This window comes from Argiope bruennichi, chromosome 11, assembly GCF_947563725.1.
Source record: "Argiope bruennichi chromosome 11, qqArgBrue1.1, whole genome shotgun sequence".
Classification (NCBI taxonomy): Eukaryota; Metazoa; Arthropoda; class Arachnida; order Araneae; family Araneidae; genus Argiope; species Argiope bruennichi.
The window spans coordinates 53,985,724-54,012,844 of NC_079161.1; the positions used below are offsets into that span (position 1 = coordinate 53,985,724).

Here is a 27,121-nt window from a genome sequence, read left to right on the forward strand (position 1 = left end):
TTAGAAAGATTATTTAACAAAAATTTCTCTGATTTTGCGTAAAATTTAAATTACTCTATTAAGATAGAATTTACTGAATACAACTCATAGTATCGAGAGGGTTTAACCCTTTATTTACCAAATTATTTTACTATCAGTTTTTCAAATTTATTTTTGAACAATTAGTAAAGTTTGGGTTCTGCATATAAAACATTCTCGCCTCAAACGATTAAATTTAAACAATGCAACTTAACAATTTCTTATAAAACGCAAACGATAGTTTAAAGAAATTCTTTCAGAACTCTTTTTTAGTAAATATTGGTTTCATTAAAATTCTTTTCTTACAACTGTGAGCATAATTTTTTCACACAAGCAAATTTGCCTGGTTTCCATATTAATTCTACGGATTAAAAGAATCTGATGTTCCAGCAATTTGGTAATTAGAGAAGTTTTATTTGTAGTATTTTATTAATAATAAATACTGATGTAACAATCATGTTTGCTTTGGATAATATAGAATTATTGAATCAATAACTTAGATATTTAAAAAAAGTTCGAAAACATTTTCTTGTGTTCATTGTTTCAGAAGATTTCATGCTTCATATTTATTTCATTTCATGCAGACATATGCTAAAAATTAAACTTTTTTAGGTTTAATTCATAGTGATAACTATTTAATCTTTAAATTTGAGCGCTGATAAAAGCTCGATTTTTTTCATGCGTGCGCAATGGACTCTCAGAGGTAAATTTTATTTTTATTTTACTTGAAATATAACTAAGAAGAACATTACATTCTTCTCTTTCAATGTGTGAAATAAATTTTGCAAAACATGCATAAAATATGTTTAAAAATCGGTTTAAAATATTATATTCCATTTTTTTCAACTAAGTAAAAAATATGTAGAAATAATAATAATAATAGAAAAATAATAGAAATCATCGAAAAAAATACTTTTTTGATTTTAAAATAATGTGAAATTCATTTTTATGCTGTACATTTTTGGAAAATATGGCAAGAAATTTTAATTAAGATTTCATAAAATAGTTCGGCCATGCGATTTAACCTACAGAGAATCACCACATGCATACACGTACATTCATTAGTCCTTATTTTAAGAAGATGTTCATAAAAATTTAGAAATATCTGTTTCCACCTTACGAAATATTTTGTACTTTTCCTTTCTAGTATAAAATAATTTCTTCCTGACATTGCTATTAAAAAAATGGATTAATTATTTTACTCACTTATATCTAAAATTACAATGAATTTTTTTTTTTTAGTGAAAAATCATTGAAGTTGTGACGAAGGTTTATTTTTTGAAAATGAGCCTTCTTACTTTCACCAAACAACTCATTAAAAATATAACATATATTGGCTTCTAGACTTCAATCGTACAGTTCCTTTAAGCTTTTTAAACTCAAAATAGCTTCTCTTATAGTCAAAGAAGTAACATATACTTAAAATAAAGTGATTATTCTAAATTTATTCAGGCATGTTATAGATCTTCTAGCGAATCAGCATAATAAGGAAATTACAAAAATAACTCAAATAAGTGGATCTGGTCTCCCCAAAACTTTCTCGCATATTCTTTATTAAACTTGACATGCCGGAGAACGCCTTCCATAACATTGACTTACAACAGTTAAGAAATATTAACTTTTGGCGTGAACTTAACATTTTTATTAAATTTATCGTGTGTTTCTTGTTGGAGGCTTTGGCGATTAATCTTAGCTTGGTCAATAGTAACCAAGATCGAATTTGCACTTTAGGCACGCTTTTCTCAATAGATTGAAACAAAGATTTGACACAAAACTGCACTTGTAGTCACAAAATCAGAGACCAAAATTTGATATATTTAAATCCCTGCGTTTCAGAATTATCGCGTTTACATGTTTCTGAAAGTACAGACTGGCAGACACTCAATCCTTTGTAAGTTTTGTCTCAAATTTCGACATGTGTCTACACTATCTGTGATAAATCTGTGTACCGAATCTTATGTATCTAGCTTTTTCATTTTCTAATTATCGGGTTAACATATCCGAACAGCCGAGCACATAGACTTCTGAATAGATTTTTCTCAAAATTTGATAGAAATCTGCAAATTTGGTGTAAAACCCATTTACCAAATTTCCACCCTCTAACTCAAAGCTTTTTTTAGTTATCTTTGTCACAAACTAAAAGACGACTATTTCCCAAAATTGTATTTTCGAATTCAGGGAGATCTAAAACGTGGAGATTCGTCAAAACTTTAAATTCGAATTTAATTACTATATATTCTCTGTACATATAAGAGAAAGTAAAAATGAAAAAGATAGACTAAAAAGTCCAATTAGAAAAATGTACGCTATACCATAATAGAAACATAGAAGAAAGTTTCATGGAATTATCTGTAAAATTTGATGAAATATTTGCGATTAAATTTATGGTTCGTTTTTCAGATTTTTTATTATTATTATTTTTGTTTACTTTCTTCGTTCTTACATTTCACTTCACCCTTCTTAATCTTGAAAAACTATATGAAAATATCAGAGAATACATTTTTCAATTTTAGGACGAGCGCTTTTACAAGACACAAAAAGTTTATTATTTTAATTTTAAACATCTTTGCAAATTTTACATATAACTTCATGAAACTTTTTCTTGCGTTTTATTATGGTATAGCACACATTTTCCTAATTAGACTTTTTGGCCAATATTCTTTATATTTTTCAGTTATTTTTTTTTAATTTCCCTATTTTCCCAGTAGGGGGGGGTTATAACTTTTCTCAATAAATTCAATATAGTCTTATTATATGAGCATGTTACATACTAGTCTGTACGATATGCTGATTTGAATTTACAAATAAACCCTGTATATTTTCTTCAGAATGATGTTTCATTTAGAAACAATACAAACCCAATTTGGGAAAGGGCGTCGTCATTGTGAGCAGCAGTCAAGTGATTAAGACTTTCCGTTCTCCTAATCGAAAAGAAAATACAAAATCCCCGAAGGCAGATTTACTGTATACTAAATGCACAAATCTGGAAGAAACATATTGTTTGCCAACAGATTCTAAAATCTTCCACTCATTTGCGCATGCGTCAGGATGGATTTACTTTGTCAAAATAGGGGTGAAAGGAAAGACGAAAGGAGTAGGTGTTTACATTTAACAAAAAGTAAATTCGGATTATTCGCTGACTTATGAGGTATAAATATTGCAGATAATTTGCAATACTATAGGAAAAGATACTAATTCACAATAAAATATTTTAGAGCACTTTTTATTTACTGTAAGGGCCATAAGCATCAAATTATTATGAATAAATGATAAGATTAAATTTGATAACTTACTTTTTTAGAAGATAATAATGATTTTTTATGTTAAAATGCTTATTTCCATATATGCTATTGAGTTTTTTGACAATACTTTGAGATAATCCAGAGTTTACTCTATTTAGAATATATTTTTTTTCATTTATGGAGTTGCTGTAAATATGAAACGTCTTAAGAATACTATAAATATTAATTTTAATTGGTATGTTTAAAAATATTATTAATAAAGATGCTCTTACTTAAAAATGCTTATTATTATAAATATATTACATGAAATTATTAGCAGAATTTGAAACAGCACTTAAAGTAGCAATATAAACAATCAGTACGCAATTTTGAATTAAAATAAAATAATGCTGTCAGTAACGACACACTCGTTGAAAAAAAAATTGAATGAAAAAGTATTTAATAGTGGCGGAAATCAAGGTCAAAGTATGGCGAAGAATTACAGAGATGTGCCGTTCTTCTGCGTCTCTCTCCTTAATGAGATAGAATCGTCGAAAAATAGTAGTCTCAGAATAGTGAAACGAACAGTATGTTTGGAGGAACTGGGTTTTGAACTTAACGATTTACTTACTGAATCGCCCGTTTCCTAAAACATCCCAATTGCTCAAGAAAAATGGATATTTTATTTCAAAATCAGTGCACAATGGTTGAATTCCGTATTGGCATCTCTAAATCATAAAAATTAAAATTTTAAAAAATTAAATTTTTTGGACATGAACTCCGAAGTTAGAATGTTACTTCAGCTTTTATTTTACAGTATATACTTTTTGATTTGAGATCTAAGTAATTTGTAGCATATTGACTCAATTCATTTCATACTTTTGGTGAATAAATAATAAGGTGAATGTTTTTTTAAAAAAACGCACAATTTATTAATGATTAAACAGCCTAAAAAGCCAATATTGTAGGTGAACTAGTCGCCTTTTAATAAATATTTGGCATAATGTGAAAGCTTGGTTTAGATGGAAAGAGTTCCTTTCCTCTTTTGTGTTTATAGTTAAATATAAATTAGACAAAGTGAGGGATCTTTCGGCCCGAAATCCTTATCTTCAAATTCCAATTAATTTTAACTAATTTAATTTTAATTAATTTATTTAATTGATATACTAAAAATTAAAATTTCAAATTGCATTGGAAACATGGCAATTAGAAATATAACTGCTTTTAGGTTAATAGTGATTTTTTAAATATTTTCTTCTGTTGTAGATATTATCAGCCTTATGCTGGGTTTACACTCGGCCTGTTATAAGACGGCAAGTAGGCAGCGTATGCGTAAAAAGGCTGAAAAATGTTGTTCGTTCCATAGCAAGTAATTGTCCCGACGGGACAACTACAAGCCGCTGTATTGTATTTTCTCTTACTGCGCATGCATTTGTAGAATTTGGCGGGGTTTTTTTTTTTTTTGTCTTTGTTTTTTTTTTTTGCGTGAAATAATTGATCACTTATAGTAGATTAATTCTGACATTTTTGTGCTCATTCTGATGCGAAGTTGTGTTCTTTTTTTTTATTTTATTTGCCTCTTCTTTTCTACAGTTTTTCAAATTTAGATATTATGACCTTTTTTTATTTATCATGTTTCTTTGTGTAAATATGCATCATTTTAATACGCTACTTAGTGAAAAAGAAAAATTGAGGAACGCCAAAACGGCAATTTATATCCAAGCATGAAATGCTTGAATCTATCATATGAAGTTGTACCAAACATAAATCAATCCCTTTCTACGCATACGCTGCCTTCTTGTTGTCTTATAACTGACCGATTGTAAACCCGACATTAAACTTGAAAGATTTCTATCCCATTTGATAATAAAAAACATTAAAAAAATTTTGATAATGTTGATATAAAATCACGATAATGCCAAATTCAATATTAATTATCATCTTACAAATTTCTGGGACAGGAACTTTTACTTTATATGAAAAAAATTTCCTTATTCCACTCAATAATCGCTGCTCAAAATTTCAAAGCTTCTAAAAAACAATTACTATTCAAAGTATATAACAAGCTGTCTGACCTGTCAATCTGCTGCCCTTAAATATCCAGTTTTTGCAGTAATCTTCCTTTTCATATCGAAAATAATGAATTTTGGATCATGAAAAGACTTAGATATTTATAATGAGATATTCTGAAGAACATTGTCATTAATTTAGAATGTTTCAAAGTCATCATGAAACCAAAACCATGAGAATCTTTTGTTGGTTAAGCCTTCATAATAGTCAGAGGTTAGAAATAATGTTTATAAATCTGGCAATAACATCTGTGAAATCGAAGTCGAAACGAAAGTGTGTTATTTGTTTTGTCACATGATTAGCAGGTAACTTGAACATTTTCAAGGTTTTTAGGTGTTTTATTACTTTTATATATCATATTAGTAAGCAATTTCACTATATAATCCATATTGATAGTATTGATTTAATTTATAAATCTTTATCTGTATTTTTTATTATAAAAAATTCTGGATTTCTTATCGTTACTGAGTATTTTTATGTTCTTTTATAGTAATGGGTATTTTTTGGACTCATTTTATGGTTTTAAAGGACGTATTAATCGTGTTGAATTTTGAATTGAATATTATGATATATTGAACTTTATTGTAATTTATATGTGCTTTGTTTTTATGTATGCCACACCTTCTGCTGCTTATTTTATCATGTATTCGTCGGTTTATTTGTTCTACATATTCCTTATAGTTTGATATCTACTTTAAAAAAAATGTATAAAGAGATACATTCATGTTTTCATTTTTTTCTGAAGGAAATATAATTTTGATCCCACATATTTCAGATATCAGTAATATGCAAAATGTAGAATTACTACTTTATTACTTTTATTCGCAAGAATCGCTATAAAAAAGAAATTATAAGATATTTTATATTTTGTTAATATATATATATATATATATATATATATATCAATATTTATTTTAATGCAAAAATGCTGTATTCCTAATGCTTTATCATCTTGCAATAAAAAATTCTTTAACAGGGTTTTTTTTTTTTTTTATGTTGAAAAATATTTAAATTTTTTCTGTTTTGATAAATATTTAATATAGTGTTTAAAAGGTATGGCTTTGTTTGTTCCCAAAGATTGCAAATAATAAAGTAATATGCAAAATATATTAATTTAATATTGAAAATCTATCAGTATGTAGAAGTTAAAATATGTTTTATAAACAAAATAATTCTATGTGTACATTAAGATAGTTTTATTGTATGAAAAAATAGGAAATAGGAAAAGCACTAAAACCTGTTTACAAAATCATATTCTTAATTGTTTTTCCTCATAGACATCTGATCTTCAAATAACCTTCCACCTAATGTATTCATTTAAGAATTAATTATCATCTATTGCATCACTTATATTTTAAATATATAATACTTGATATTTAAACATGACATTTTTTTATTTTATATATTTTGTAAAATATTATATGATGTATTGTTTTTATCATTTAATAAACTTAGAGATATATAAATTGTTTCATGATTTAAAATGTATATATATATATTTACTAGATTCATTCAGAATGCCAGAATTTTGGGTTGTCTCTGCACCAGGCCCACAAGCACTGGAAAAACTAAATGCTGTTACAAAACCAAATAATCTCTCTGTCAACTACAAATTTCACATTCCAGATCTGAAGGTTATATTTAAAAATTCTGTTATTTTTTTCTGATATTATATACTCATATTACGACGATATTATATACTCATCTGATATTATATCATTTTTGTACGACTAAGCATTCAGTGTTTGCAATCATGTCATTATTTGTAATGCATATTTTTATTTATAAAGGATTCACCAATTCTATTTTCAACTCAGAAAAGTTTTAAGTAACTTATTTATTTGCTTATTAAATTATATGAAACAGATACAAATGCAATTTGAGATTATTTCATCATTAAAATTTCACTATGTTTACTAAATGCCGTTTTGAGATAATTCCATACTATTCTTGCTTGTGTAATGTTTTTTATATTTCATATTCAGCCTTTTAAAAAAATCATTCATAAAAGGAAAAAAAATTCTGAAGATTTTTTTATTTACCAGGTTGGTACCCTTGACACTTTGGTTGGTTTAACTGATGATTTGGCTAAATTGGATACATATGTTGAAGGGTAAGTAATTTATGTTGTTTACATCCTAGAGTTTCTTTCATATTAATAAACAGGACTAGATTAAATGTAGATACAATGGGCCTTAATCTCATAAAGTTTGCAACTCTTCATCTTTTATCCAAAACTTACAAATCAGATATTTATTGTTGATTTTAATTTAATATAAGTTATAATTTTTTAAATTATAAGTATTTTAATCAGTTGTAATTATGAAAAATTTCATTATGAATTACCCGTGTCTATCTTGTTTATAAAAAAGTTTCAAATAATTTTAAATAAAATGGCAAAAATAAATTACTTTTTTTTAATACAATCTAAATACTCTTAATATGGAGTCTGCCATGCTGTTAGTTGTAAATCAATCAGCCAGCTTTTTTAAAAAAAAATTACAGTTCCTTGCTGACTTATGACAGTGCTGCAAGTAAATTTGAAAACACAAATAAGAATTTAAAATGTTTTGAAATTTAAAAGATACTTTAATTTAATTTGAATACTAAACCCTTTTGAATAGAGTAAAAATTACAAAATTAAAAGACTTTGAAGATGGCTCTAGAGAAATATTAACATACCTAAAAGTTACTTATTTAGTAATATGAGCTTGTTTGTAACGATGTAATGATTTTTGGTACTTTTCCGTTAGCCGGGCGCAAGCGAAAAATCGCCAAATAATGTAGAATTCCACCAAATTCGTGTTTGGTTCACAGTTGCCGACATTTGTGCCCGGCTAACGGAAAAGTACCTGATTTTTAGATTTTTACAAAAGGTTGTATTTGTTGTGTCTGACTATTTATATCTGTTTAAAGAAAACCAATGTAAATATCTCCAATCATCCTGATAAGTTTTCATCTTTATATGCAAATGCATTTTTTTTTATTTATTTGATATTGTATCATATATATATCGATATATGATATCGATATATCGATATCTTTATATATCGATTCATGTTTTACACATTGTACTTGTTTTAAATGCTAAAGCATGGAAGTAACATGAAAATCAAGCAGTCTTTTCTTTAGAATTCTTTAATCTTTAAATCAGAAGGTTAAATCTTATAAATGATATAATAGAAGAACTTTGTAAAGTTGATCGTGATCATTAAATCTCAATCCTGTTAAAGTATAAATACTTAGTAATGGAAAAAATTTACATGCAGAAAGCGTAAGTTTAATCTTCATTACTTTCGAAGATGTTATAATTTTTTTTCCAGAACACTGCAGATACTGTTCGTTAAAATTCTTCAAGGTGAAGATCAGTCCTTTTCTCAAAATGAAAATTAATTTTATCTGACTTTCACCAATAATAAGGACAGATTAGCAATTACTTAGACAAATAATTTAGACATTTGGTATAATAAATAGATTTAAATACTATGCATTAATTGTGTAAATAAATTATAACTCTTTTCATTAAGTAAGCATTTTGCATTTATATATCATGGGTTTTATGTGCATGAATTCCTTTGTATTATTGATATGCGATCTTGATAAAATTCCAGGATCATTAGGAAACTGGTAAATTATATGGAAGAAATTTTAGAAGATCAAAAAGAAATGTTACATGAAAATCTCCACGTTAACAATGGTAAGGTATTAATATTTCAGCATTGGCTGTATATTTATTATTAACCATTTGATAATTTAATATACATGATTTAATATTAAGAAATGGATGCTTTTTAAAATATAAAAATTTTTTAAAAAATCTACAAAATCAGTTTATTTTTATTTATTTATTTATTTTCTGGATTAAGATCTGAAGTTTTAAGTTGTATATACTTTCTTCCATAGTTGTATTAAAAAAAAATCAAAATTCATATGGTTTTTATTTTGTATCACTGTGGATTTCAACATGATAGTAAGATGGATACTAAAATAACAAATTAAATGTAATGCTTGTTTTTTCATTTCCACCTATGAATTTAATTAGTATAATTTGATTCTTATTTTGGAATTGTTGTTTTCAGCTGATGTTCCACAGTATTTAACACGCTTTCAATGGGATATGGCTAAGTATCCAGCTAGGCAGCCTTTACCTGCCATTGCTGAAATTATTAACAAGGTAATATATAGCTTATGAAGTTTCGCTGTAATTACTGATTAATAATTTTCTTTGATATTTGTTTTACTGGGTGTTTCGATTTAATATTAAAATTTAAAATGTATTATTTTACAGCAAGTACAGCAGATTGAAGCTGATCTGAAGCAAAAAGCTAGTGCTTATAACAGCTTGAAGACAAGCTTACAAAATTTGGAACGTAAACAAACGTAAGAATTTTTATTTCATTTGTTTAATTTTTTATAGGTACTATTGTAATTTGAGAATATTATTTTTAATAATATGGTAATTCTTGAATTTTAAATTGTTATTTAACCACTTTTTTTTTTTTTCAATATTTATTTGCCATCAAATTAAAATGAAATTTTGCTTTCAGATTATCATTTTGATTCAACTAAAAGTTCATGGATTTCTATTGTTGCTTAAATAAACAAAATGTAATATAATATATAATTTTTCCTGATACTATGTTTATGAAAGATTTGTAGTCTGAAGTGTGTGTGTGTGTATATATATATATATATATATATATATATGCTATTAATAGATTATTAAATAATTAACTATTAAACTATTAAATCTTATCTACATACCCACTGTCCACTCTAATAATTACCCACGACACATTTCGGCATAAATACTAATTTCAGCATTTTTTAATTGAATTTTATCATTGAGAATAATTTAATTTTCAGAATAATTCTATTATATTTTCAATGTCCCATACATTTTTGTATAAGTTTATTTATTTTATTGTTCATTTAATCATTCTTATTTTATTTTTCCATGTTTATATTAAAAACAATTCATTATTTTGTGAAGTTCAACTTAGATTCAAGCTTGTGTTATGTCTGAATTATTGTTCAGTACCTAATTTCTGAGCCCTTAGAGATAGACACATATTTCCCGTTAGAAAAATGCTCTGAATGACTCAAAAAACTCTATTTTATAAAGTCCTCCAATCCTATTAGTCATATATAGTAAAATATCCTTGACACAGTAACATGTTAAACCAAAATTCCTCTCATTTGAAACCAAAGCTGACTGACTTATGAAGTTTTAGACTAGTTAAGAGTTGCCTCAAAGAAATGTCTTGCAATTGTTGCAAATCTTTCTTGAGATAGATATTGCAGTGATAAAAAAAAAAGTGTTACTCAGTAATTGAGTCAATGTTAGTTGTTGAAAGGAGTGTAACTTAGTTTGTTTAAATTTGATGAAGGTCAAAAAGTATTTTCAAAAAGACAAAAAGATACTTTTCATTTTATTGATACCAACAACATAAGACGTAATTCTTTTTGATTTTTTTTAAAGCATGTTTAGTTGTTGAGCCATTATTAAAAGTGGACACCCTATATATAACAATAAACACATAAAAGGACAAAAATCAAAATGTAAGAACAAAATGTGAAATTTTTGAAAAGTATATCCTGGAATCTTGCTCATCATAAGTGAAATATCCCAATAATGTTCCATTTGTTGTTTTTATTTTTCAATTTTTATATTTATGTACTATAGAATCTAATATCTATCTGTTAGAGACTTATATTTATAAGAAAATATGCTATTTCAGTGGTAGCCTTCTCTTGAGGTCATTGGGTGACTTGGTTAAAAAGGAACATTTTGTTTTGGATTCTGAATATTTGACAACGCTCCTAGTTGTAGTGCCGAACAATCTATGTAAAGAGTGGGAAAAAAGCTATGAAAACATTACTGACTTTATTGTACCTCGATCAAGCCAGTAAGTTGCAGAATATTATGATTTCTGAACCTGATTCTGTTATTATTTTTTATTATTGTTATTAAATGCTCATTTTCCATTTAGGAAACTTTATGCTGACAATGAACATACACTGTATAATATTACACTTTTTAAAAAAGTAGCTGAAGAATTCAAAAACAAAGCAAGAGAAAAGAAGTAAGAATTTATTATTACTACTATTATTTACTTGGCTCTATGTCATAATATTTATTATTTAATAGTTCCATTTCTCTAAATTCCTTGTTTTTTGTGTCACTGCTGTGCTGAAATCCCTTGTCTGAAGAAAGAAATATGATTAAAATTAATTTAAAAGATAGAATGTATGAAATGTTATATGGTAGGTAGAAAATATTAGTTAGAAATGTTTCATTTACTTTGAAAACTGTGCAAGTTCATTTTTTCTTGCTTTGAGAAAACTTTTAAGATTTCATAATCAATCGCTGTTCTTTGATTCTTTTACTGACCAATTTTAAATTGAACAAACCTTTGCTATTTTTTAAGATAATACATGCTACCTTATTGTAAATAAAAAGCTTACTTTAAATTAATTTCAAATTATATGATATCTCCTTTGTTAAAAAATATGGAATTTGCACCAATTTAAAAATAATTTTCTATATAACAGTTTTATTCCTTTTTAGTAGTTGATTTACCATAAATTTAAAAAAAAAGGGCTATATATCTGATCTCATATTTAGAATCTTATTAATTAACATATTTATTTAGAGAATTTAATATTTAAAAGAAGCAACATTGCTATTTATTGTTTAGCCTTTAATTGTGTATCAAGAAAAAATTAATTTAATTACTAGAAACTCATAGTAATTTTACTTTATAAAAATTTAATGTATTCAGTAAAGAATAACATCTAGCGCATTTATGCAAGACTTAAAACATCCATTATTATGTACTTCAAAATAACTTTGTTGCATCATTAATTTATTCTGTTTGATACTGTTTTGAATTCTGTGCAGGCAAGCAAATAATAGCTTTTCAGCCTATTTAACCCTTTTTAATAAGGTGATGGTAAATATCTGATCACCCTGAAAATAACTAATAATAATTTTGAAATAACTAATAATAAGTAACTAAATAACTAATAGTTTTTTTTAAATGCATATGTATTTGTATTTCATATTTTTTCTATTGAATAAGTCAATTAAAATGTCATTGTTTGTATTGGGTGGTGGTAAATATGCTACCTTTCCTGTTATAAACAACAGCCACAATTTTTTTTAAATACTTTTTTTTTGGTCATATGTTAGTTTCTATTCTCTAATTATTGCATAAAATTTCAATTTTGAAAGTAAATGGCTTGTGCCTGTTGAAGGGTTAAAACCCTATTATGGTCAAAATCTGTGTATTTTGCTAAATTGCTTTTTTTTTTTCTTTTGATAGAAATGGCATTTATTGTTGATGTTTCTTTGTAATATTTTATGTATATGTTCCTTTAAAAATGGCGTCTTTGTTTATTAGTTGAGAAACATCTGTTTATTGGAACATTGAGATATAAATAACCTTGATTCTGATGTTATCTATTAAGAAATATTTTCTGTTTATTCGTATAATTTTCAATACATGTAAAGGTTGTCTTGAAATAGAAACTGTGTTCTGTTCTTTGAATAATTCAGCTATGAAGAAATTTAGATATGCATTGTTAGTTTACAAGCAATCAATAAATGTGTAATAATTCATAATATAAAATGTGACTTTTTTTAACAGTAATTGTGAAATAAATTCTTAAAAAGTAAGATTTGAGGTTTACAGACTCGAAAACCTTCAACTTGATTGCAAACTATTTAGAAAATAATCAAAAACACTTCTGTATCCTATCTAATATTTTTATTATGTTTACAGGTTTAAAGTAATTTCTTCATAAACAATTCATTGTGATTTAATTATTTCTTTCAAGGTTCGTTGTTCGAGATTTCACATATTCTGAAGAACAGTTGGCTGCTGGTAAGAGCCATCATGCTAAATTGAAAATGGACAAAAGCAGACAATTGGTACTTTTTTTCTTCTTTTTTTAATTTATGTATTTTAATTCTTATACTTATTTCAATTGTGGTTCTTAATGGAATATTAACTGCTCATAAAAACTGCAGAAATTTATTGTGCCGTTAAATAAAAAGATAATGAATCTTGCTGGAGTATAGTGTTCTCTTATTTTAATGATCCACATCTCATGTTAGAGCTGTGTTATTTTAATAATCGTACTTTTGTTTTTTGCATTTTTTTTTTTTTTTAATTTTTTTAATGGAGACCAGTCTCTTAACATAATAGTGCTATTAAAATGTAATTGTTCCTTTCATCTATCTTCTTGGTTTCACATTATGTAGCTTCACTTACATATTCATTATGTAAACTACTTGGAAATAGAATTGATTGCCTATGTTTATCAAATTTGATGCATATATGTGATATATAAAAATTACTTGGGACTAATAATATATAATTAGCCAGGAGAAATTGGAGAAATGTTGAGTTTCTAAGGTCAGATTGGCCTTTTTAAGGTATTAAATTTTATTTTAATAGTTTAACAATGTAAAAAAAGGCAACTTAAAACTTCTTAGGTAGCAGTTAAAGGTAGCATTTAAATATACCTATGATTTAATATTATAACATAACACATCTTCATATAAATTGCTGCTACAGTGAAAGGAATTAAAGCAATCAGAAGTTCAAGAAATTTACAATTAACTATTTTTCACAGAATGAAATGCAATATATGTATTGAAGAATGAGAATGCATCACTAAATAAATATATATTTAAAAAATATTTTAAGTTGTGTTGATTTAATGTTTGCAGAAATAAATTTCATTTGTTGCAAGTTCCGTGATTTGTGTTTATATCCTTTCTGTTTCATGAGCCTTGTTATTCAAATGTGTTATAATATAAACAAATATTCAAACCCTAATCTTAGATTTAGAATGGGATGATATGGCAAAAATGCTTAAAAAAGAAAAAGAAATGCCTGAATTCTTGATATTGCAAAGTTAAAGAAAGGCCAAAAGTCAATAATTAGGAAATGAAAGGCATAAAAGAAATTTTTGTTAACACATTTAAAAAAGTATGACCTCTTGAAACTGGTGTGGCAAAATATATAATGCAATCAGACGTGGAGTGGGGGGGGGGGGGTTGTTAGATGGGCACTTAAAATCTTAAAAGTAGTTAAAGGAAATAATACTAGGCTGAACAGTTGAAGAAATTGCAGCTGTCTCTTATAAGACAATGTTTAATATAATGCTTTTTTTTTTTTTTCATGAATGCAATAAAATTTTTATTTATGTATTAAAAGTAAACATAAAAATGTTTATAGAAAGCAACTTAACTTTGATAATGGCAAAAATAAGGGATGTTGAATGTGCAAAAATCAGAGAAAATAAAATTAATGTCACTATAAAACTGTTTTTTAATTTTATTAGAATAAAAAAAATTTTGTGTGCCATGATTTGTTCAGTAATTTTGGTAAAAAGATTTTTTTTTAGATCTTTCAGCCTACAGGGCACCTTCTTTAAGTTGTAGTTTGTTTTTTTTAATTGCAGTTACTTTTTAATGTATTAAGGAAAATTTATACAAAACTTTGTACAAATCTGTCGCGAAGTTTGAAATTGCATAAGATTGAAATAAACAAATGAATTTTATATTCATGGATTATACTTTATTTTAAGATATCTCTATCTGCTCTGAATAAAGCTTAAACATTTTTGCATAGTTTCCTATTTCAGTTGCAAAATTTTCTATGACCCTGTTTATAAACAGAAATTCTTTGTGATCTCAACTGTTGACTTAAATTGAAAAGAAAGAAGAGGGGGGGGGAGTATTAATTATTGATGAATAAGATATTATGATAAATGCATTTATTTGGAATTTTCTATGAAATGTGCCATATCAAATCATATCAATTTTTTGTATGATTTTTAATTATTAATTCCAGTAAATGTGGCTGAAGTGTTCATAGCATGCTTGTCTCTTTATTATTCAAATATATGGTCATATTTAAAGCTGGTAATCATAATTCTGAAGAGCAAAACTGATTTTCTGCTTTTTTTTTTTTTTTTTTTTTTCTCCCCGGTTCAAAAGCAGATAATTCATATTATGTGTATGGTTTCATAAATAACCTTAGAAAAAATAATATTTCAAGGATATAATTTTTCTATAAAGTTTGGTTCATTCATTTCAAATGCAGACTTTTGTCACTTTAAAAACTGTAGGATCAAAATAATTGGAAAATTTAAAAAATAAATAAATAATGCAATTTTAATCAAATACAAGAATTAAATACTTAATGATGTAAAGTGATATCAGACATTATTGTTTTTGTTTTTTCAGAAATTCTTTATATCAAATATTATTTATCACTCCTTCCATTATCATCATTTATCCTTATCCTAAAGAAAAAAGGCTAGATAATGTTAGATTTTTCCACCAAAATAAATAATTATTTTTATCCCATTTAAATCCGATAAAGATTATCAAATACTTTTCTTGCCGTTTAAAACTGAATTATTTTATTCTTTGTACAAAATAATTTTTTAATTTATGGATTTTCATTTTTAGAGTGTGCTATTCCGATGGTTGAAGATAAACTTTAGTGAATGCTTTGTTGCTTTCATCCATGTAAAAGCTTTAAGGGTTTTTGTGGAGTCTGTACTGAGGTATTGTTTCATTCTAGACATTCTTTTAAAAAAAAAAAAAAAAAAAAGAATAAACTAAATGGAGATGTTTGCAAAGGAATGAAGGAATCAAATTAATTTCCATAAAAGTTTTTCTTTTTTTATAAAAAAAAATATCCGATTTGTACAATATATGATTTTGTTCAAAACATTGTTAAACATATATTTGTCATGTGTAAATTAAGTCAAGAATATAATTAAAGAATATATTAAAAATGCTCTTGATTACCTTTAATTTTAAATAAAATTGCAACAAAGTTAACTGTTGTATAACATCCATTAATGAAAAATCTAAACAATAGTGAATTTTCTATCCTTTTCATATATCTATTATTAGCTGACTTAAGAGCAACTAAATTTAAAGCATAAATTTGTGTTAGATTGCATTAGTTTCTTTCAAATTTAGTCATTCGTCAATCAAAATGTCAAAACTAAGAGAAAGTAAAATAACAGTTCTAAAAGCTTTTTTGGGAATATTATCAAAAAATCAGTAGAAAGTCCTTTTTAAAAAACTAACTACGGTTATTTTAAAAACTTTTTCCGTAGATAAACATTAAAAATATTTTTAAAACATATTAAAATATCAAAAAATAAAGATTACTTTTGAATTCATTCAATTACCCCAAAAAATAAAGTAAAACAAAAAAACCAATATGCTCACATTTTGACTTCAAAATAGGATTTTGAGATGGTATAGCATGATTGAAAATTGTTTAAGAAATGAAAAAAACCTATTGATTTTTTTTAAAAGAAATTGTAAAATGGGCTCAGTTTTGCCACTAGAGTAAAATATAATTATCCTATAAATAACATATTGGATGTTAATTGTACAGTGTATGTGTAAAAAGTTGAAAATGTTTCTTGCCAAAAAACAAGATTTATTATCTATTATTTTAATATCTATAATACTGTTGATTCTAATATCTATAAGGAGTATTGATTTTAATTGTGGATTATGAAATTTTAATGTTTTTTTTTTTTGTTTTTTTTTTTACATTTCTACTTGTATTTAATTAACTGCAAACTATAAAGTATCAGTTTTAAACTGTAAGTTATGTTCTACCATTTGTATAGCTAAATTTTCAAACAAAATATTGTTACAAATCTAATATTTTTCAATAAATTTGATCAAAATGGAAATGAAAGTGTGGAGTTTTCAATGGCAAACTCATCACTGCTCATTATGGGCTTTTATGAAAATAATTTTGAAATTCAACTCTACATACAAAGGTTAAAAATTAATTTGCCATGAATGTTAACTCAATAATAAGCTGAAATCCAATTTAAAATTTTTGCTATGTTCTCATTATAAAATCACTTTTAATTAATGCCATTGTATTACTCTTCTATAAATTGTTAATTTATATTTAGTGTTAATGTTTATGACAACTTGTGTCATTAATTTTGGCTCAAATTTTTCATTTGCATCTTTGTGAAAATATGATAATATATTTCCTTTTCAGATATGGACTTCCAGTTAATTTCCAAGCTATGTTGCTACAACCAGCTAAAAACACAAAGAAACTCAGAGAGGTATTAAATAAATTGTACAGCCATTTAGATAGCAGTTTAGCTGCTGGATCTATAGATGTAAGTATTAATTAGTTAAAAGATTTAAAAAATACAGCTCTTGATTTCCCCCCCCCCCTCCCTTACAGTTGGAACAAATCAATTCCCCCCCCCCCATTTCTTGTCGGTGGAATATGCTGCTGTTTCATTTCTCCTATTTAATTATATGTATGGCTTCTTTTATTGATAGGTTCATTTCCCTATCCCACTGTAATTCTGTTTTTCTAGTGAATATCTTTATTGCCAATGAGAGAGCTTTGAAATATATAACTCCACATGCAATCAAAAGAGATTTTTTTAGCTCTAAAGATTTTGAGAAAGGAAAATAATACCTGTGTAATTCTTCCTAAAGAATCCTTTTATTAAGAACCCTTTTAACTTAACAGTTAAAGATTAAAAATATTTTATTGTTGAACTCCTTATTATTATCAGTCTGAGAAATGTTTCTTAAATTAAATTTCAATAAGTGTTGGCATAGTTTAAATAAAAGATTTGCATTTTTTTTTTTTTTTTTTTTTTTTTACTTGTTTTGCATTTTGCTTATTTAGCACCTTAAAAGGTAATTAGTTAAATGTATATTAAAATAAATAATTTTGAATTTGTAGAAAACATGTTTCCAAATTATTGATACCTCATATTATTTTTTTCTTAATGAATGCTGCATTTTGAATAATAAATAAGACAAGATGAAAAAAAAAATTTTTTAAAGCTATTGCAAGGAGAAAAAAAATCCATGTTAGTGGTACCTCATATTGCTTTTTGTTAATTGTTAATGTTTTTATCATTTTTATTTCAGAGTTTAAAAAAATATATTAACATATTCAGATATCATTGTATTATATAGATATCATTGTATCAGATATCATTGTATATAAAATATTGTTTACATTCATTAGAAAAGGTAAAACCATTATTTTCCCAAAGATAAAAATATTAACAAATAGCAGTATATCTATGAGCATACAATGTTTTACAGCATATCTATGAGAATACAATGTTTTACAGCATATCTATGAGCATAAAATGTTTACATTATCCAGTAATGTTTATAATAAACATTACTGAAAATTATCACAGCTGTTTACAGCATGAAAATAACAAGGAATATTAATCTGCGAGTTTTGACTTTCATGAGATAAGATATTGCATAATTTCTCAAATTTTTAAACCTTGCAAACAGAAATTCAGAAATTAAATTTGTAATGACCCACGTCATCCTTTGCACATGGAATTTTTTTTATCACAAATGGCACATTATTTTAATGAGATTTTTTACTTTAAAAAAAGAAAGTTTATAGTATTTTTAAAGTTTTTAGTTTCAAAACAGCATTTATTATTAAATATAATTTTACAAAAAATATTTTTAATATGTGGTTAGATAACAATAAAATTATAAGTGAAAAATATACATTCAAATTGACATGGGTCATCCAAAAGTGACTTGCAAACTAAATAATATATATATTCCATGGTCCCATATTTCGGGAAATCCTAGGCTATATCAAGTCAAATGTGGTGATGAAGTTAGTTCATGAAAGCCAATTGCAAGTGTATAATATGAGTGCTAGAATTCTATCAAAATGTTTAATTTATGATATTAGTTTGGCAGTAGAAAAATATTCTGTGAATGTGATCACATTTGATCATCATGAATTATTTGACATTTTCACAAGTAACTTTGTTAAAGACTAATGAAGCATTAGAGCATGAGTTTTAAAAATCAATGGTCAACTGTAATGGCTACCCTGACATTGACTATTCATTACTGGAAACAGCATCATATTGCAAATCATATCTGCAATATGATTTGCAATAATGGACTAACTGAATATTATATATTGCAATTCATATAATTATAATTATATATTGCAATATAATTATAATTATATATTGCAATATAATTATAATATATATGAATTGCAATATATAATTATATATTGCAATTCAGTTATAATGGACCAACTGAAAGATTCATCAATTACACCATACCCTGTGAATACTGCTTATCAGCAAGGACTATGCTAGTTGGTGTGGGTGGAGGGAATTTATTTATTTGGAAATCATTGGAATTCCAGGTGTATCAACAGAACGCATGTGACTAATCAACAGCATGTGTACATCGTTATTGATTATTGATTCACACATGTACTGTTCATGTCCTGCATTTATGCTGATGGCTATGGCCTATTCAACAATACAGTGCATTTTCACACAATTGTTGAAATCTATCATTGCAGTTACATTATGTAGCATTTATTTGAGTTTGGAATGTAATCTTTACTGCTCAAGTCCTTGAACTTGAAACTTTTAGATCTTATCATATATTAGATATATAACCTACCCAGTTTTGGGTATTGTATCATAAAACTCCAACTAATTAAGTTGAATCTTATAACATATATTTGGTATGTTATGTTCCGCTTTTTTTAACAAAATAAAAAAATCGAGCACTTCAATATACATGCAGATTGTAAAATATTCTGTCAGAAATACAATGTGTATTATCTACTATAAATTTCCAGAAGCTTGTGTGATCTGTGCTTTACCTTACTCCTGCGATCCTTTTTCCCGTGCTAAATCTATCAAGCTTTAGATAGATATATCAGGTGTTTTTTTTTGTTTTTTTTTGGTACTTGAGTCTTTAAACAAAAAAGAAAGAAAAATCATGTTTTTATTAAAATAATATAATGAAGTACATTCTTGTCATGTTGTATGTCACTGCTTAAAGCAGTAAAATCAGTTTGCACATTGTCTTAAACCATGTTATGACTTAACCTTACAAGTAGCAAATAAAAGTCATGAAATAGTTTTAAAATAAAATTATTTTTGATGAATTAATGTGTATTGCATGAGCTTGAATAGGCTCTATAAGGAGACAGTGGACTCTAATAGACTTTGCAAACTATTCACTTAAAGTTATGATATTTTTTATGCATATGTATATAAATATAAATATGTCAAATTTCTTTTTAAAACTTTCTTGGGCAAAATATTATTTTTTCAATTAAAAAATGTATAATTTTTTTAAAAATTCAAAATATTTGAGGTAATTTAACTTTTAATTTGTTCTATAATTTTTCCCTTTCTACCCAATATAAATTTATTTAAAGCAAAACTGTATGTGATTTTTTAATTCCAATTAAATTCTAATTTTTTAGAAATATTTTTATATAGACATACTGAATTTTCATTGTAATTTTATGTTTTTCTGTACTAAAATTGACTTTTAACTATCTAAAAAAGAAAACTTGAAATATAAAATGCATACCTTGTTTTCTTATAATGTTAAACAGAAATCTTTATTATCAATTCTATTTAATTTCTGTAAAAATTAATACACTGGAACATTTCAAAAATATCTAACTCAAATTACAATATCATCATGAGAAAAGTCATTAAGATGTACTTTTTTCCTTTAGGTCCTTCAGATAATATGTTTTCAGATATTTATTTTACTGAACAATACATTTTATAACATTATTTAGTTGTATGGAAACATATATTTTGGTGATGAAATGATAAAAATAAAATTTCATTTTTTCATCCATTTTTGCTTATTTTAAAGTCTATTGTCCCTTTAAAAATCATATTGTGAAATTATAAAATATCTTATATCTTTCTTCATTTCTATTTACAGGATGTTCCTGGTGGTTTAGCATCTTTCGGAGTTGAGGAATATTACCCATATGTCTATTTTAAAATAAATGTTGATATGTGTGAAAAGGCTTAAATTGTTAGAATATTGTTGTTTGAATACTTAAAAAATATATAGAATCTAGTTGTATCAGATTGAGGTAAGAATATAAACATTCCTATTTATACGGATTTGTGATTAAGGTTTAATCAAGTCAGAAAACAGAGTAGGTGGATGTAAGTGTATAATTTCATTTCTAGTGTAGATTCATCTGTTACATAAATACATTATTTTTTTAAAAATCTGGTCAGAATTCAATGAAAGAACTGATTTTTTGTATTTACATAAAGCCTTATGTTTTATTTTTTTCCTTATAGCGAACAAATGGTACTTTATTTTTCTTTTGAAATATTTTTTCAAAGTATATATCATTTAAAGTACTCAAAATATTAAGAAATCTCTATCTGTGTCATAATGGGTGCATATATTATAGATATGAAATGTCATCTAATGCTATTATTTTATTCAGTCTAGTCGTTATATTTAGTGTCCGTATGTGATCTAATCTCTTGTTTATAATCATGTCTGAAGAATTACTGAAAGTAATTTTAAAAAATATTCATTCGAAATTAAATTCTTTGCATATAAAAGCTGATCAATGCACAAAACAATACTTTATTTGAATTATTTTCCTACCATCATTTTCAAATTTTATAAATTGTATTTGTCAATTTGAAATCAATCACATGCATATATTTAAATGTGATATTTACTACAATAGTATACTGTTTTGATATGCTGTGCTCTTTTTCAACATGATTCTATTAAATAATCTTGTTTCTTCTAAATTATTTATTCATTTTGCAACACCTTTTAACATGCTTCAAATATCAGCTGTAGTTATCCGTAAAGATATGTTTTTATAATCAGTATCATTAGTATATAAAAACATAATAACATGAATATTAATTGTTAGTTATATCTTATTATTTGGAAATTGTAAAATTTTTAATATAGCCTTTTTATCATTGAAAATGCAATAATTTTAAATATTTATGTAAAAACAAAATTAATTACTATTGTAAATAATTTAATTTCATTTTAAAATTGATTGTACATCATTATTGTTAAGTTTCAAATATTTATTTTAAAATATGTTTTGGAGCATTTTATCTATATTTTCATGTATTTCATAGATGTTCTCAAATTAATTAGTATTTATACACATTTAAAGGTTTTGCTATTATTTTCTATAATTACTTTCATTTGTTGAAATGTTATTACTAAACATTTCAAGAGTTAATTATACTTCTAATTTGCTCAATTATCACAAAAAATTCCATATTTTTTTGCCATGTATATCATCCTACATTTCATTAATGGTTATTATAGCAATGGTGTCTTGGGATTTAGATTTAATCTTTTTTTTTATGTCTGTGATTTTGAATTGGAGCTTTTTTTGGTGGGTATCTTCATTTCAAACTTGCTATGCTATACTATTTTCCTTCGTATCTATGATATATTTAACATGAGCTGTAATCAGTTTTTTAATTTTGAAAATTTGAGATTTACATTCTAATTTTTGTCAAAAAAGTGCTGCGTGAAAATCCCTTCGTTGTTGAAATAAGAAAAGAATTTTTATTCAAATTCATGTAAATCAGCATAAAAACTGCCACATACCATGAAAAATTTTCAATTCTTCTGTAAAAATTTGTTATGTTTTATAATTAATGATGATAATAAAATTATTTAATTTATCAAAGCCCATTTTATGAATGTCCATGCCACTTATATCTAGTGACAAAAGAATTTAACATTTATGTACTGCTGACATGAAAGTGCTGTACACATTTCATGTTTGTGTATTAAATGGTGATAATAAAAGTGTAAATTCTCGGGTATTTCGTGCTTTCTTTAATAAAACATGATATTTCATATTTCTAAAAGGAATGAGAGAGATGTCAGCTCAAAACTTCCTCACATCTATCTAATAAATATATTTCAGAATTATTAACAGTATTCCCAGTAAGTCTGATAGAAAGCTAGAACTAATAGGGTGAGATGTTCGATGATTAATTGTTGGGATACGATTAATACACACACATACCATACAGGTAAATATGTATTTTGGACTTTTTTTTCCCAGCTGATTTAAAACTAAAATGACATACAGTTACAAAATAACATATCAAATTTCATATATTTGAGTTATCTTGTGCAGCTTCTTAAAGTAGACTGTCAACCCTTTGATGGATTTAGTTTCAAATTTGATATACGTATTTGCACTTTAGATTTTTAATTTGTCTACCAAGTTTTATCCATCTAGCTCTCATAGCTTGTAATTATCATATTAACTTATATTCAAATACCTAGACAGTCAAAATTTCTCTGAATAGATTTCATTCAAAGTTTGGTAGAATTCTATAGGTTTGGAGTAGACCATACATTAAATTTTATTTGGTTACTTCAAAGCTTTTTGAGTTACATTTGTAGACAGACAGACGTCATTCCAAACATGCTATCTGTACTTGGGGAAGTCTGAAACATAGAAGTTCGACAAAATTTCGAGACTCGTATTTTTTAATAATTGTAATATTTTCTTTTCGTATACGAGAAAGTTAAAAAAAAAAAGGTTTGATCAAAGAATAAAGTGTGCTGGATTTAAGAAATCTATATGCATATGAATTATACTTTTTTTTTTTTACTTAATGTAAATTGGATAAAGAGAAATTGTTAAAAAATTAGCATAAACAAAATTTAAAAGCATTCTTTTCTGAGTGTTCTAAAAAATAAAATAATTTAATACTTATTTTTACTATAAATATTGTGGTATCTTTTTATCATATTGATACGTAATTTCCTCACCGCCGCCGGGTTCGTTTGATAGTGGGTGTATGGTGAAGAGAACACAATCAGCAGGCCTCGGTAGAAAACAACGACGTTTATTTACACGAGTACACAAAGACGACGAATACACAGACGACAAATATTTACAGCCGAGACGAACACAGGACAGCAGACAATAGTCCACAAGTAGTAATCGTCCACAGCACACGAAGCGGCCAGACAGAATTCACCAGGAGAGGGGATCCTCGGAGCTTCGCTCTACGGTTTCCAACGACTGAACTTCTCACTGTCTCTTCTCGCTTTAGCTGCCGACTCTACTTCTCCCAACTGGCTACTACACACAATATAAGACGCTGTCTCCATAGGACTCGATGCTCACAGCTCAGCTCAGCACTCGCTCCACACAACGCTGTTGCTTCGCTATCCTCTCGAATTACCTACAATTACCGGCAGCTTCGACTTCGATGGCAGGCTTATCGGGTCTCCCGTCCTCGGAGAAGTACTATCCCCTTATTGATTGTCACTGTTAGAGCATTTACTTTTATAATGTTACCATGAATTAAAGTAATAGGGGAAAGTGTTGACTGTCTCAGATGTGGTTCTGAATGAAGCTAGGATTGTGGTTGGCTGAGAGGATGAGGATTGTCGAAAGACATAAAGCTATTGGTTGTTACTGGTGGAGTGGGTATGCTGCTGAAAGTAAAAGGGACTTTGCGATTTAATTCTAGTGTAGGGTAAATTAGAGAGTTGTTTTTATAGCACTAGATGGCGCCATGAGCATTGTACGTTTTCATTAATTTGAACAGGTAGTGATAAGGGTTATGAGTTTAAAGGAGTACGTTTTTGGGTCTTTTAAATAACGGATTGGAGTCATACTTATGGATTAGTTCTATTGCTTCGTTATCAATATTTTCTATGTTGTTATAAAAAGTAGTGACTAATTTTTTAATGAATTTTTTTTAATTTCAGAGTTAGAAAAGTATCTGGGAGCTTTACAGATATTTTTAATAATTTGATTTTGCTGTTGATCATTTAATTTGAAGTTACTTTTGGCAGCGTACCCCCACACTGGGCAGGCATATGTAAGTACTGGACGCAAGTAGGCTGTATAAATAAGTAATTTATTTTCCCTGTTCATTTTGGAGTTCCTTGATATAAGGGAGTAAAATTTACCTGCATGATCTCGGGAAAAAGTTTAATACAAACGGATTATATTTAGATTTCAATAATTTAGTGCAAGATTCCTAACAGACTTATCAACTTTGAAATTCATTTTGCTGTTTCAGAAATTTCGCATTAACATTTGAAAATGTAATGTCTCTTGTCAAACTCGAACTTCGGGCAAAACATCCTCTTAAACAGCCAGCAAGCTTTTTTACAACAGCTTCTTAATCAACAATTCAATATTCTCTACAATGGGAGGAATTTTGCAAAATCTATCATGTTTAAATGAGCTGAAACGATCTCCAAGAAACTTTGTCGCATATATTCAGATAATGATGTTATTTCACTCCCTCTATACAAAATTGTTGACCTTCGGCAAAGCTATGCACGCCACGTGAGATCAGATTTTTTGATACCTCTGCACATAAGAATTTTATGTTTCGTAATGGTAAAGAAGACCGATATGTGAGTATTAATCGCATGCCATTTTAGAACAATGGTTGCTAGAGAGTGTGGCGGATTGGGTTGAGCGAGGATAGAATCTGGGACCTTGTGGTTTGCAGTCGAGTAACATGGCCACAATACAAAAGAAATTGCTCGGGTAGCGTAGCTGTTAACTGGCTTATAAGCTTTCACAACAAGAGCCTATTAGCGAGCGATCTTTGGGAGTGTATTTAGTAGAGGGTTAGTTGAGGGGGGGGGGGTAATCATTAGCATGTGATTGATATCAAACACCCGAAAACAGAAAATGTATTTTGGATGCTATTTCCTTGACTGATTGAAATCGAAATTTGACGCAGGACTGAAATTGTAGTCACAAATAAAATTCCAAATTTCCTTTATTTGCGTTTATTGAGTTATCACATTAGTTAAAATTTTGATCGATTTATTAGGTGGAAATAATATTTACAGAATATCAACATAAAAAAATGATTATATTCTTAGTTATAAATAACTACAAAAAAAAACTCATTCTATAAATCTCAAATTGTTGATTTATAATAATTTGTAATCTTCGCATTCTCTCTCTCTCTCTCTCTCTCATTTTTTTAATTTATCTATTTTACTTCTACATATAAAATTGCTTTAAATATGTAAGAAAAACAATACCAAACATTCAATGATAAATACTATACATGACGCAAATATATTAAATACAGACATTATTCATATCATTGTAATAATACAAAAATATTATAAATACACACACAGATATATACAGGACTTCCCCTATAAACAGCATCCTACAAGCAAACAATTGAACGGATTGCAACGAAATTTGGTATATAAACTATACACAAGATGTGCTCAAGGAATTTCGTACCAAAGGGCCCATTTTCCGGAAAAACCTTAAAACGAAATACAGAAACAATATTGACAATCTAGAACTAAAATTAGGAGTAATAAAATGTAAAACCGGGAAAAGTTGTCAGCTCTAGAGGGGAAAAAAATGTTGAGATTTGCATGCTTTCGAAGAAGAGGACGCTTTATGCAAAACAGGTTAGGGTAAGAAACGTTTGCAGACGCTGTCATGTTTTATGTCGCTGTAATGATGATGGTATCTTTAGTTGAACGTGCATTATTGGTGAAAGTTGTTTTACGAAAACAAGGGGAGTGCTTATACTGCAGTCTGTGAATTTCGACGTGTAAAGAGCCTACGGCGGGAACCAATGTCTACTAAAGGTATTCGGGCAACGATTAAGATATTTGAACCGACGGGGACAGTAGGAGTTCAACCTGGAAGAGGCCGTAAACATGTCACACCGGTACTTGCTGATATCGTCAAGACAGCTGTTGCCACGCAGACATCAGAGTTTGAGGGCAGTAGCACACGTGCAGTTTCTCGATAGACGGACTGTTCTTACAGCACCTTCCGAAAAGCGCTCAGAATCACAATGTACTTCTTCCCATACAAGATCCACCATACCCAAAAGCTGCTTGATAAGGACAAGCCACAATGTTTCTTATTCGCAATCAGCTTTCTCAACAG

General features: G+C 27.1%; 1 protein-coding gene across 3 annotated transcripts; it reads left to right on the forward strand.

Moving 5' to 3' along the window:
• The first annotated feature begins 5,511 nt into the window (after positions 1-5,511).
• On the forward strand, positions 5,512-22,143 carry LOC129957391 (V-type proton ATPase subunit C-like). Of its 3 annotated transcripts, none has more exons than XM_056069690.1 (12): positions 5,512-5,614; positions 6,816-6,943; positions 7,355-7,422; positions 8,921-9,006; positions 9,389-9,483; positions 9,598-9,689; positions 11,051-11,218; positions 11,303-11,395; positions 13,152-13,245; positions 15,802-15,899; positions 17,381-17,507; positions 21,124-22,143. In XM_056069690.1, exons 2-12 carry the CDS (start codon positions 6,827-6,829, stop codon positions 21,214-21,216), a joined length of 1,131 nt encoding a protein of 376 aa, XP_055925665.1. In that variant the 5' UTR covers positions 5,512-5,614; positions 6,816-6,826; the 3' UTR covers positions 21,217-22,143. The 3 variants fall into 3 exon arrangements, with proteins under 3 accessions (XP_055925665.1, XP_055925666.1, XP_055925668.1); XM_056069691.1 differs by having other exon boundaries at positions 5,585-5,671; XM_056069693.1 differs by having other exon boundaries at positions 5,614-5,642.
• Positions 22,144-27,121: the final 4,978 nt, after the last annotated feature.

Coding starts and splice junctions, on each gene's coding strand:
- LOC129957391 (XM_056069690.1), top strand. CDS start 6,827: ATGCCAGAATTTTGGGTTGTCTCTGCACCAGGCCCACAAGCACTGGAA. Junction 7,423..8,920: donor TTGGATACATATGTTGAAGG/GTAAGTAATTTA, acceptor ATAAAATTCCAG/GATCATTAGGAAACTGGTAA. Junction 17,508..21,123: donor TAGCTGCTGGATCTATAGAT/GTAAGTATTAAT, acceptor TTCTATTTACAG/GATGTTCCTGGTGGTTTAGC.